This window comes from Alternaria infectoria (genome assembly GCF_024043175.1).
Source record: "Alternaria infectoria strain BMP 0036 chromosome Unknown scaffold_6, whole genome shotgun sequence".
NCBI classification, from domain to species: domain Eukaryota; kingdom Fungi; phylum Ascomycota; class Dothideomycetes; order Pleosporales; family Pleosporaceae; genus Alternaria; species Alternaria infectoria.
Window position 1 is genome coordinate 1,539,852 of NW_026250695.1, and position 12,483 is coordinate 1,552,334.

The 12,483-nt window shown below is 52.3% G+C and overlaps 4 protein-coding genes across 4 annotated transcripts; 1 reads left to right on the forward strand and 3 right to left on the reverse strand.

Moving 5' to 3' along the window:
* Positions 1-5,806: 5,806 nt before the first annotated feature.
* On the reverse strand, positions 5,807-7,495 carry J4E92_004822 (uncharacterized protein; the record flags this gene model as incomplete). Its single annotated transcript, XM_051496210.1, has 3 exons — positions 5,807-6,247; positions 6,292-6,820; positions 6,873-7,495. 3 exons carry the CDS (start codon positions 7,493-7,495, stop codon positions 5,807-5,809), a joined length of 1,593 nt encoding a protein of 530 aa, XP_051354050.1.
* Positions 7,496-8,771: 1,276 nt separating this feature from the next.
* Positions 8,772-9,490, reverse strand: J4E92_004823 (uncharacterized protein; the record flags this gene model as incomplete). The annotated part of the gene is made up of 2 exons (XM_051496211.1): positions 8,772-9,407; positions 9,458-9,490. The coding sequence occupies 2 exons, from the start codon at positions 9,488-9,490 to the stop codon at positions 8,772-8,774; spliced, it is 669 nt and encodes a 222-aa protein (XP_051354051.1).
* Positions 9,491-10,528: 1,038 nt separating this feature from the next.
* Positions 10,529-11,413, reverse strand: J4E92_004824 (uncharacterized protein; the record flags this gene model as incomplete). The annotated part of the gene is made up of 2 exons (XM_051496212.1): positions 10,529-11,294; positions 11,346-11,413. The coding sequence occupies 2 exons, from the start codon at positions 11,411-11,413 to the stop codon at positions 10,529-10,531; spliced, it is 834 nt and encodes a 277-aa protein (XP_051354052.1).
* Positions 11,414-11,764: 351 nt separating this feature from the next.
* Positions 11,765-12,391, forward strand: J4E92_004825 (uncharacterized protein; the record flags this gene model as incomplete). The annotated part of the gene is made up of 1 exon (XM_051496213.1): positions 11,765-12,391. One exon carries the CDS (start codon positions 11,765-11,767, stop codon positions 12,389-12,391), a length of 627 nt encoding a protein of 208 aa, XP_051354053.1.
* Between the last annotated feature and the right edge of the window lie 92 nt (positions 12,392-12,483).

Consider the following 12,483-nt stretch of genomic DNA (forward strand, 5'->3'; position numbering starts at 1 on the left):
AGATTCCACATCAATGTTGATGTACAGCCACACCTGTGTGTCTAGGATAGCCGCTTCTCGCGAGCTCACGGCCAATCCTCTCACTCGGCTGTTTGATGCCACGGACGAGGACAACACTGTCCTTTCCCTGGCGATTTCTCTCCTTCACCGTGCGGGTGATGAGGCGCCATTCGTATCTTGTGCGGTTCTTCCGTATGCCCCATGCCTTCAGTTGGCGTTCGTATTGCGACTCACTTCAGATGCGTCAGCTTAGATCTGGGTGGTGGAGGAACCTAGAAACTGACCTTGCGTGAAGTCCATACGTGTTCATGATCTCGGCCACACTGCTCAGAGTCTTGTTCTGGTCTACGAACAGCTCTTTGATCGTACGTTGGTGTCGCTTCCACGTACTAGGCGATATCCGTGGCGCATAGGATTTGGTCTGCTTAGGCATGCCGACCGAATCTCAAGAAGGTCGAAGCGAATCTCGAAAAAAGAATGAAGAATCGGTTGACAGAAAGATCGAAGAGTCAAGGTCGGGGCAGCGAGCATATAAGGCTCCTGAGGCTCCTCTCAAACGACCTTCGGAGCCAATCAAACAAAACCCGGAATGCATCACGACGTAGGCGATACCGCTTTGAGAGTTTGCATATCATTCGCCAATCAGCAAAACCTGAAATTCGTAGTGGACTCACGAGATTATGCAGGGGTCAGCAGCACCCATCGCCGGTGAAGACTCGACGAGGCGGTGCAATGCTTCCCGCGGCACAACCACCAATCAGACAAAACCTGAATGTAGGCACAGTGGGTAGTCCCTGTCGTCCTGGGGACTGACCGTCACGAAGTGTACTGTGGTGTCAGCGTGCAGATCCAGTCTGTACATTGAGACTCGTGGACTGCATGCGCGCTCATAGCCAAGTGGAAATATGGAGTTATCGACGTAGAGGCTGAGAAGAGCTATCGGGCAGGGGTACCCGGATGTCTCTGCGCGATCACGTGTACTGACGAAAACCTTTGGAAGCCATTCTCTTTTAGACGCTTTTGTAACACGACTACGCGTGGCTACAACGCAGGTACATCTGGCAAGAATAACCGTCCACGTGATCAACATGCAAGTATGCGTTGTGACGGGGCAGGTAAACATGCAAGTATGCACGGTCACGTGTAGTTCTATCGCAAGGCTATACCACAGGCCAATCACAGAAGGCGACTGGTGAGCGGCGGCAGCTCGGGTGCTTAGAACAACCACTATAACGGAACATTGAGACGGAACATGTTGGCTCTTGGGGCCCGTGACGATTACCCATGGTTGTGGCTGAGTGGGGCACGTCAAACCACCAGCAGCCCTCTTTGGTTGCCCAGATAGGTGCTACATGTAGGGGTGGATTCTTGCGTGTAGGGGTGGATTCTTGCGTGTAGGGGTGGATTCTTGCGTGTAGGGGTGGATTCTTGCATGTAGGGGTGGGCTCTTGCATGTAGGAGCGGGAGCGAACCAATAGATCCGGGTGACGTTGATGCGACCAGCGCTCGGGGCAGCAATATGCCCAGGTGCTCTCTCGGTATTGGTTTCTGGGACGCCCCGAGTGCAACTGGCCAATGAGAAGCCGCTGCTCGTGAAGAGTTGCCCAACTCTCCCTGCATTCAGGGTGATCGGGGCATACGACTTCTACGATGAACATCGGTCAGCGTGGTTTATCTAGAGCGCCTTGCCATCTTTCTCGAAGATTGCAACTTGAACATAACAGGGCTTTCACACAGGATTACAGTCCTCATTCAAAACGCTTGTCTCGATTATCTTGTCAAACGCAGACTACACGTACTGGTCAGTTCCTGTCACTCAGCCAATCAGAACCGCCATGTCTACCATATCCAACGAATCTATCATCGCTATCGTCAGTCTGGTCGCAACATGTCCGCCTTCTGTGGCCCTCATCTGGCATCTGTTTAGGCGAAAAGGTCGCGTCCAAAGAGACTTCAACGGTTCGCTGAGATGTGTCAAAGCTCACTGTTCGTCGCTGACAGCTTCCTAGATGACGAGTTCTTTCGTCTAGCCATCGATCGCAAGATCACGAAGCATATTGATGCCACTTTACCAAAACCCACTCCTACTTACGTTCCTCAACGATGACCATCGCTCGCCTTACCGACGTAGGCCCAAGAACAATCCCACAAGGCTCTTCCACAATGTAAAGGCAAAGTCGAATGCTCTTACGCAACGCACAAGAGATTTCCAAAGGCCTTAGAAGCAGTCGAGTCGAGCAGATGGAAGAGTTTAGGGCAGTCAGAGGGGCCTTGGCTTAGAGGGAGAGATGTTGTTGACGGTGAAATACAGGAAGAGCGACTTAGGATATAGAAACATAATAATGATGCCGCCAGGCCACTTACATCAAAGCCCTGTCTCCGCGAGCCCTTCAATCCAGAGTATGATGTTCATTGATCACGACCAGGCGATATCTGCGATATAGCCTAATAGATCACCATCTAGAGATCGCTTAGGGAAGTGAGATCGCGTCACGCTCGTCCGGGGGAGGCAGGGGACGTCGCCTCCTATATTTCGATCTGTGATCAAAGCACGAATCTTGACAGTGAGTCGATTACCATAAGGATGTTGCGATATGGAAGCCGTTCAGCGTTGTCGTGATGGTAGGGTCGGGAGGAAAAGCGGTTGGGATGTGGGCCTGGTGACGACTGGCGCTGCGCGGGCCGCTTCGGCCCCGGGGGCATCTCAGCCTCGGCTGCACTTACCTACCTGACACCTGCAGCGTCCGTCGCGAGTTCAAGCTGATAATCTACGAGCCCTCCTTTGCCTATCTGCCCAGGCCAATGATTTTCTATCCTACGATCATATGCACGATGAGGATCTCGCAAGGTAATGCATGGCAGCCCACGATCTGCATAAAAATAAAGGCTGTGCAATCATGGATTGATGCAGTTGTTTCATCCTACGCTCTCAATTATTCCACCTCAGTTACGAGCGCTCTCCTGAAAACGCAAATCGAATGGGTTGCGAAGCTCGAATGCTAAATTGAGAAGCACACCAGCTTGGATGAGATGCAGCCTATTGCGACTCACGCAAGCTGCGAACACATCGTGCCGCCCAGCGAGTTCGAGCAACTATTTCCGCTCTTCTGCCTCACCTTACTTGTTCAGATCATTGAGACGCCCTCTATCCCAAGGATACCAGAATCTTCGGCATTCTGTGATAGGTTTGCGATATGAAGGGCCGGCAATCGCTAACTCACATCGTGGTCGACCCGCATGTGCGAAGGCTGAATCACCTATCGAATAATGTATTCGCACCTTGCAAGACCGAACCAAGTTGGCGTCCCATCACAACGCTACATACAGGCAAAGATTGTGGAAGTTCTTCAGCCTCGATTGCTTTGGGCTGCATCGGAATACAATGAACGTGTAGGTAAGACATGGGTTGCACCGCCCTGCGTCATGGAAGAATCGCAAGACCAGAGGATTGGACGCGCCACTGCACCGCCCCGCCATCAAAAAGCACAATATGGTGAGGAAGCAATGCGCAATCATTGAGCCGACCACTGTACCGCCATGCGTCCTAATAGAACGCCGCCGGACGAGCACGGAAGAACGCCCAGCGGACTTCTGGCGGATGCGGGTTCGCGCGTTCGTCCCGTCATTCTTAGCACCAGCGCGAGCCTCCACGCAACCTACCCTCCACCAATCTAGTCCACAGTGCAGATCTCTGTGATGCGTCCCCGTCGACGCTGAGTGTTATAGGTGTATCAACGCCATGCAGATGCCCATGGTCGCTGGAACAAATATCGGGCTAAACCCGCTGCTTCTGAAACGTAGGTTCGAATGGAGAGTAGGGAACGGCTGGGAGGCCGCCGGTTCCTCATAGGCTCGCATCTTGCTAGCTTTCAAGGTTGAGATCATTTCTCGCTTCGCAAGAACGTAAACGACTACGGAGCTCAGCACGCATCCCAATACTTCACGCCAGATGGGTCGGGAGCTTATACACGCCTTAGACTGCTCAGCACACGTTTATAATATGCCAGCCCGCCATCTTCTGTGGGTTTCTCCAACCGGCAGGACGTATCTCAAGCAGACTATACAAAGGCATCGATCTCGTGCATTAATCGCGTTTATTCAAGTCTTCCTACTACAACTTGTATCCCATTCTCCACATCATCGCACGCATAAAAGAACATGTCGTCCCTGTCCAACGGGGACATAATCGCTATCGTTACCCTCATCACAACATGTCCCCCTTCGGTTGCACTGCTATACCATTGGATCAAACGATCTTGTCCTAACAATGGAGTCTGTCGGATTGGTATGTACATCTGACTGTAGCCCTGCAGTATATAATCCCGGCTGAACCACTCTAGATGCCGAGCTCGCCAATAGCCCAGCTCGGCTAAGCATCGCTGATCTCGTCGAGTACCGGGTCGACCTCCTTGTACCTCGACCTGATCTTGCTCATGTACCTAGGCGTCATTCGCCGCCCTCTGTTGGGGCAATACAAAGAAGTCTGACTTGGTAAGTGACCTTGCTATTTATGGTTTTGTCGATCTGATGTCCGTGAACAGAACGCAATACTACCCGAGAGAGTAACCCACAGTCGTAGGCTTTCCTTGATCGCAAGACAATAGCACAGATTATAAGTGATCTTTCCAAAACGTGTTTCTGGGAGCACCTCGAATTGTCATACGGCGTAGCATTGATCCTTTCTGCGCTATCGCTCTTGCGGATCTCAGAAGAAGAATTGGAGGAGAAATCTACGAGGCTGAGCCACGGTTCTCTACTTCAGTGATCACCTATCGAATCGTCATATGCTGTGGCAGTACTGAGGGGTTCGATGGAAGGGGAAGTCGGTCGGACAAGGCTGGACAAGGCTGAGCTACGGTTCTCCACTTCATTGGCTACATGCTCACCGGTGCCACATTTCAGGACCAGCAATTTCCTAATCGGTTACCTAGCCTTGCGCGAGCTTCTTTTCTTGCACGATTGGTGAGCTACTTGCTAGGCGACACTACTACACTTAAGTGCTCGAACTGTTCATCATGAGCTGTTATAAATCAAGGGTGTGTTTTCAATAGCATCAAAATCTATATACTTTCCTCCTCAAGTTAGCGAATGCCATTGCTTATTGCTACTTTTCTCAGACACCATGTCACCTCTATCCAATGAGTCCATCATTGCAATCGTCACGCTCGTGACAACGTGCCCTCCATCGATACTACTTATCAGACATGTTCTGAGACGCAAATACTATGAAGTCCAGCGCGAAGTACAGGGTATGTCTGAACAGATACGCCAATGATTGGGATCGCACTCTGACTTGATACTAGATGTTGAGCGCACCTCTCGCACTAAGATCAACCTCGAAGTCACCAAACATGTTAAGGATACGATACTCCAACCTGTCAACGCATACTTGACTACCCGGTAACCAAAGACTACTTCCCTGAAGTTCAACCAGCTACGCGAATGTTTGACGGCCCCACTGCCGACGGACACAACAATGTCTTGACTTCACGATACCCGCCATGAGCTCGCACCCATTTTCACGTGTGCATGGGCTATATCTCTTAATTTAATATACTACTATCCATACCACGCATGCCCAAATGCTAATTTCTTCAAACAATTCGCCGTCGCACATGCGCGTTTTCATGCTAATCAAGACGTTGCGCCCCAAATTATGAAACTGTCCTGCCAGTCCACATTCCAGCACTTCTTCTCCACGCTCTATCCTCATAACGAGCAGAGGCAAGGAAGGCGTGTGTAAGACTCAACGTGTAAAGCCTTCTTCACAGCCCCAATCCAATGCTCAAGTTTCAAAGAGTGAACTCTAGTCCTCATGAACAATAGCACGAACGCCAGTGCCTTCAAACTCATACGTAAAGTGGTCCAGACGTCGGGTGTCGGATTCCGTCATCGTCTCGTCAGGTTCGAAGCGAAACCTGTTGACCAGCATGGCGAGCGTGAGGGTGATCTCTGCATATGCAAGATTGATCCCAAGACATTGCCTTGCACCCTTGGAGAAGGCTACGAGATATCTCTCCAGCTCTTTTGCGTCTCCAGTCAGCCAACGAGCGGGGACAAAGCTTCTGGCGTCTTCGCCCCATATGCTTTCGTCAAAGTGAATGCTGTACGCAGACATGCCGACGGTGGTTCCAGCTGGAATGATCTTCTGGTCGACGACGAGAGGCGTTGCTGCATAAGGTACGACACGCGGGAGTCGACCTGGCACGGGCATAGCGTAGCGCAACGACTCTTTGACGCAGGCAGTCTGATAACGTTAGCTTCGTATCGCGATCAAATTGGGTTGCATACCAGATATGGAAGCTGCTCTAGTTTCAAGAGGCTGATATCTTGGTTCGCCGTAATACCGCTGTCGCGCAATTCTTTCCTTAGCTTTGCGAAGATTGAAGGATCCTCGCTCATCTGTTGGACAGCAGTAGCGAGTGTGAAGGCCGTGGTGTCGGAGCCTGCGACCAAAGTACTGATGGCTTCGGCTAAGACAAGGTCATCGTCCAGGTGTGCCAAAGAATCGAACACGAGTTCATGGTCGAAGGACTTTCCGGAAGTCTTGAGGCGTCGGAAATTGGCTACGGTATCCGCGGTGGCGGTGATGAGAGCCTGGAATTTTGCGGCTGATGTACTGAGTTTGGCGGCTATACTGGGTGGGCATTTGAAGGCGATAGTCCGGAGAGGAGGGAAGTATAGCATGGTCCACAGTGACTCGGCGGCTTGATCGAAGCACCTGTGGAAGGGAGCGTCGAAAGTATTGTCGTCAGATTTAGTAAGCAATTCGAATGACTCTCCGAAAGCCATTTGCGTAATGAGATCGACCGTCAGGCACCTGTGATGATTTTAGCGTCCATGTTGCATACGGTAGGATTGGGGAGCGCTACCTGAAAGCATAGTAAAAGTTAATCGCGCCGTTCTCTTTAGTCTCCGATATCCTATCACATAACAGGGTGGCTTTGGAAAGCAAGGTCTTCTCCATCGACCTTATGTGCGTCTTCGAGAAGAAGTTGCTGAGAAGCTTGCGTCGTACACGGTGCAGCTCTTTGTCGCCCTCGACGAACACAGAGTGATGTGCGGCGAAAGCATCATAGAAGTACTTTTGTTTGGGGAAGGCGTAGTTTTGTGAGTAAATTGTACGGTAGAGCACGGGATCAGTAATGTGAAGCTCATTTGGACCGATCCTGAGTGTTCGTGTGCATGTTGATATTGTCAGTGCCTGGGCGTGTGATTCGTCGTGAGACTTACCATATGCTTTGTGCAATTGCTCAAGTGTCTCTTCTTGCTGGCCAGTCTTGCTTAGCTTGTATTGCCACCAATTGGATAGTGCCGCCTGGTATGGACCCGGAAAGGATGCTAGTGGATGAAAGTGGAGTAGGTAGACTGCGCGTAGGAAGCCCAGAGCGAGAGCAAACAGAAATACGCTGGCCGCAAGCACGGAGTAGGAGCTCGTCTCCAAGAAAGACAGGTCCCAAGCCTCCTTGAGTTGAGCGAAAATACTTGCGGACATGATCTTGAGTTGTAGTAGCGTGATAGATGAAGACACTCAGCTACACTTATATGATTCATCATTTTGTACATCATCCTCGACATCGTTTCGTACATCGGGTAGTACGCGAAGATGTCCCTCATGTCTGTTCGCTCGATGTAGACTTGGCAACTCGAGTATAGCCGGTCCAGCGTCGGCAAGCCAAGCATTCGGACCTTTTATAAACACACTATTAGGTCCCCGACTGGGCAAGAACACGTTGAGCGTGTCCGCGGAATCCGAAAAGTTGGATATTTGGATGCATGCTGCGCTGAAGAGGTGCCAGGCTCAGGCGTTGCGCGGGGTTCGCGTCAACGTTCGGCCGACCGTCCGCTCGCGGCAAGATGAAAGCCGACGATAGCAGGACCATGTTGATCTCTAAATGGCCCTCTGCCGCTGAGATGATGAGCACCTGTTCTCTGCTGCGATGAGCGATTGTCATGGAAAAGACATGTTGCGCAAGTGAGCAGGAGGCATCCGACAAAATTCGATTAGGCCGTTCGCCAGCGCTGGGGCCAACTGCTGAGCATCTCCTACGTCATCACCCCCTTGTCTCCTTCCCTTCACACGGTAAGCTTCACTCCTTTACACCATCACCTCTTCGGAGAATTTTGCCGCAGACTCTGCTGTATAGCCTTCTGGCCATTGTCCCGTCATACCAAAAATTCCAGTGGCCCTGCTTCCGACTGCTTTCTCCATGGCGTGCTTACCCACTTTCTTTTCCCATTCTTCGAGGCTCATCTCCCCTCCCAGCACTTGCGGCAATGTAATCGCCGACAACCCTGCGATATCGCAGCTCGCGCCAAGGTGTGGGCGAAGCTGAATGAATGCCTCGCCTGCCAACAATAACTTGCCTCCGAAGAACGAAGCTTTTGTATTGTCAAACGCTAGATGGTTGCGTAAGTCAGCACAAATCATCAACCGAGTATCTACATGGACGGCACATACAGCGAACGGCTGTGAGAAGCGGCGGGTTCGACTCGTGGAAGATCTTCCTCCACATTGGAGACAACACGTTGTCCCTTCGCGTAAGCTGAGCCTCCCAAACATCTGGACGCAATAGGTTCCCGGGTACGGTGACGTTATGGCGGACACCATTGACGTCGGTCATGTAATCCGCGAACACTGGTGTCGAAGCGTCGCAAGCATCATACCAGCACCATTCGATGACACGGTTCCCAGGACGCATGTCTCCGATCGTGCTAGGCGACAGATAGCTACCATATGTCAGTCAATGGTCGGCAACGTTATACCTAACTTACACCACTATGTAGCTCCCGTCCAGCATGCAAAGAGGCATCTTCCCCTCTATGGCACAACGTAGCTCCTCAGGCGCATCCTTTTCTGGGAATTGTGATCTCCACGCCACATAGCCAACGTAGTCGGTCTTCACGTCAGGAAGGACAAGGCTTCGAAGACGGGAACGTGCGCCGTCGGCCGCCACGACCATGTCAGCCGTCATCTGTTCCTGGATGCCATCTTCGCCTTTGTATGACACCACGAGGTGGTCAGCTTGCTCAGTCAGCCCGCATACCTGGTATCCACAGCGCATGTTGACAGGCCCATGTCCCTCGACGTCTTTCTCGCAGGCCATCCACAGCAGACCGTGAAGACCAGCCCAGCACGAGGTGCGCACGTCTTCCGTGAACGGTACTTCTACCAAGACCTTACCATCCTTGTCAAGGATTGGAAATGCGGGGTTGCGGAAAACGATATCGTCGAGCTCAACATCAGGTAGGTATGTTGTGAACACTTTCTGTGCGTTTGACCATAGACTCAAGCCTGCAGCTCGGGCTTGTAGCTGCTGTTCAGTTCGCATCTCAAGAACCACAACGCTGTGGCCATGAGACTTGAGCGCCACAGCATGCATGAGCCCAGCTATCGAGCCACCAACCTATTGGAATGATCAGCCATATATTAGCCATCGCATATAAGGCGACTTACCACAACGACGCGTTTGTTCATTGGTTCTGCCATGGTTCTTAAGATGGTACGCACGAATGGAGAAAGACGGATGATGCTCCGACGACGCCTTCTGACGCGGAAACGGCCCTTTTATCGCGTTGCAGTACGAACATGGGTTCTGTCGACTACTCCGCTGCCACCAACGCAGTAAGAAACGTCGCCCGTTGCGCGATTATTGATCAAAGCACCACCATTGGGTAAACGGGCAGCGAGCAACGCCTGGCTCTACATGAGTGGTTGGCTCGCGTACCGGCATGCGGCGCAGTCGCATCGTGGCTTCGCCTATCTTCCTGTCCAGACCCGATCAACCAGTCAGACACATGTCTTGCGCAATCCTCCAGATCCTCTCCGATTTAGCGAACCTCATATTCGGGGTCATTGACTGAGATGAACTAGCGGCCCGTTCACGAGTCCCGGGCACGTCACGTGAGGCGGCCTGTATGTCCGATGCTCTTGCTCCCTTGTCGGTTTCTGTTACGCGAGATTCCCTTCAAGTCACCTCTCCACATTTATCACGGCATGATATTAAGATTCCGCGTACCCTGCTTTCCACTAGTCTCTTCACATATATGGTCGTCCGCGGAGACTCTCCTTGTCGGTGACGAGAACCCTGACGTTCGAACTTCACTGTGACTTCGGACCAGCCTCGTCGTTTTTTCAACACATACTATGGGTCTGTGTACCGCGACGGTAACAATACTATCTCCAGTATGCAAACTGATGAGTGTCTACGCATGTTTCACTAGCGATGGATCAGACTGGGGATGATGAACATGACTCAAGCAACCGGCATTAGCTGTCATCATGCTAAGGCGTCTGCTATCACCAGGTATTGTATGTACGGCAAAGAATGCCAAATATTGGGACCCACCCAGTCAGAATCCGCTGCGTACATCTGACAATGCCCACAGGTTCGTTTCCCGCCATGTAGAGCAGGCTTGCCGTACGGACTTTCCTCCTTCAATCTTCTCAGTCTTACGAACGGCGCCATGCTGTGACGCTTGTCGCCATCTTCATCGCGATCCTTCACATTTCTCCCTGCTCTCTGCATCAGCGCCTGTCGGCGCGAGGTCCGGTGGGAGGGTACAGGTCGGGGACGAAGCGATCGTTGGTAGATGACCTGTTCCGTACGTTTCGGCCACGATCGCGCTCCCGGCGAGCTCCTCGTTGATGGCCACCGCGCTCGTAGAATCCACCCGACGTCCTCCGATGCTCAGTGTATACCGCCTCGCTGTACCTCGATTCTCGGTCTCGATCTGAACCTTGGCGCGGAGGAGTGGCGTCAACGTTCGATATGGGGCGTTGCGTGGAGTCCCTCCTACCGTTTGCTCCATATCCATCGATACTCTCCGAAGCCCGACCCTGCTCTCTCTCAAACTCTAGGTCTTGAACGTGACACTGTAGGCTATGCGCTTCTGTCTCCAACGTAGTGACGCGATCTTGTAAATCCTTGTTCTCGACCTCGTATGCTTGGATCTGGGCCTCCATCTCTTGTATCTTGCTCGTCATATCGCTAATCTCGCGGGCGGACTTAGCGGTATCTTTCCTCATCAAAGTGTCGCGCTGTTCGATTGCGACGTTCTCGTTGAGCAAGGCGTCCTTCTCTTCCAGGCGCTTCGAATACGAGGCTGTCAGGTCGCCCAGGGACTTGGTTGCCTGCGTGAGACGGATGTGATAGTCGCTGGACATCTTTTTGGCAGCCGTCTTCTCTTGTTGAAGCCTTGCGTTGTCAGCTTCCTGGTCCGCGATGCGTACAAGAAGCTCGGAAACCCGCCTCATGGGTGCCAGACTGCCATCGATCGAAGGCGGCGCCGCACTGTGATGAATTTAGCAAGAGCTCTTTGGAAGATCATTTCAGGGTACTCACAGCTCTGTAGGCGGCTTTGAAACGGCCTGGCGATTTGGTGTTGGGACAGCAGACACTACATCAGGCATGTCGACATTGCTAGGCTGCCGACTGAGTCGAGGGTCACGGGCACTGTCGTAGGTGTTGTTGAAGGCCATCAGAAGATTTTGGAATAACTGATGGAGATCTACGAGAAGAAGAGAAGAACCGTGGTGTTCTGGGAGTACATATAAAATCGTGCGTTTGTCGATGTGGCCTTGGCTAGCGCGACTATATCGTAGGTGAGCAGGTATTTACTGCGACTGCGGCAACGCCGTCACCCAACCAATCTCCCGTTCCTACGCCGACACCTTACGCTGGGAGTCATATCTCGCTCCCGTCGGTATAGCCGCGGCGACCTGACCCCCGTCGACTTCGCCAGTTCAACCACAACCGCCACGATGACGCGAGGAAATCTTTTGCGACACATCTTCAGGCACGGTCCGAATTCCAAACTCAAGCGCGACGCAGTCCCATCCAAAGTCGACGAGAATGAAAGATCGCCTCTCATCGCAAAGTCACCCGCAAACGAGCCCAAGCCGCTATCGCAAGATCCGTCGCCGCCACGAACACCCGAGCCACATACCGTACACATCCTTCCCGAGATCACCGAAGAGGGATCTAGTTCTCCAGCCGCCGATTCTCCTTCCGCATCTTCAAGCACGGGAAGTACGGTATCCGATCTCGCATCCATAGTCACTGTTCTCGCCGCGCACGCGCCTCTCATCAACCCCACGACGCTCACGACGCGCGACCTCCTCTACGCTGCCATCGATGAAGCAATTTCAGCGACGAAGGACCATCTCGATACACTAGCAACTGCATGGGCGCTACTCGAGGCACTTGCTGGCTTTAGTGCGACGGTCGAGGTGCTGAAGCAGGAAATGGAGCTGAAGATCACGGCTTCCGAGTCCAAGCTTGTGGAGTTGGAAAGCTTTGAGGAGGCGGTTGAGGATATGACGTTCTCGGGTGAGCAGGACATAACCGGCGCGGATGGGGTTGATGGGGACGGTTCACCAGGTTGCTAGTTGGAGCATGATCATAAGATGGTCGCATAAGCCATCTGGAGGTCAACAATATGGCTCCGCGAGTCTGTCCGATCTGTAATAGCATCGCGGAA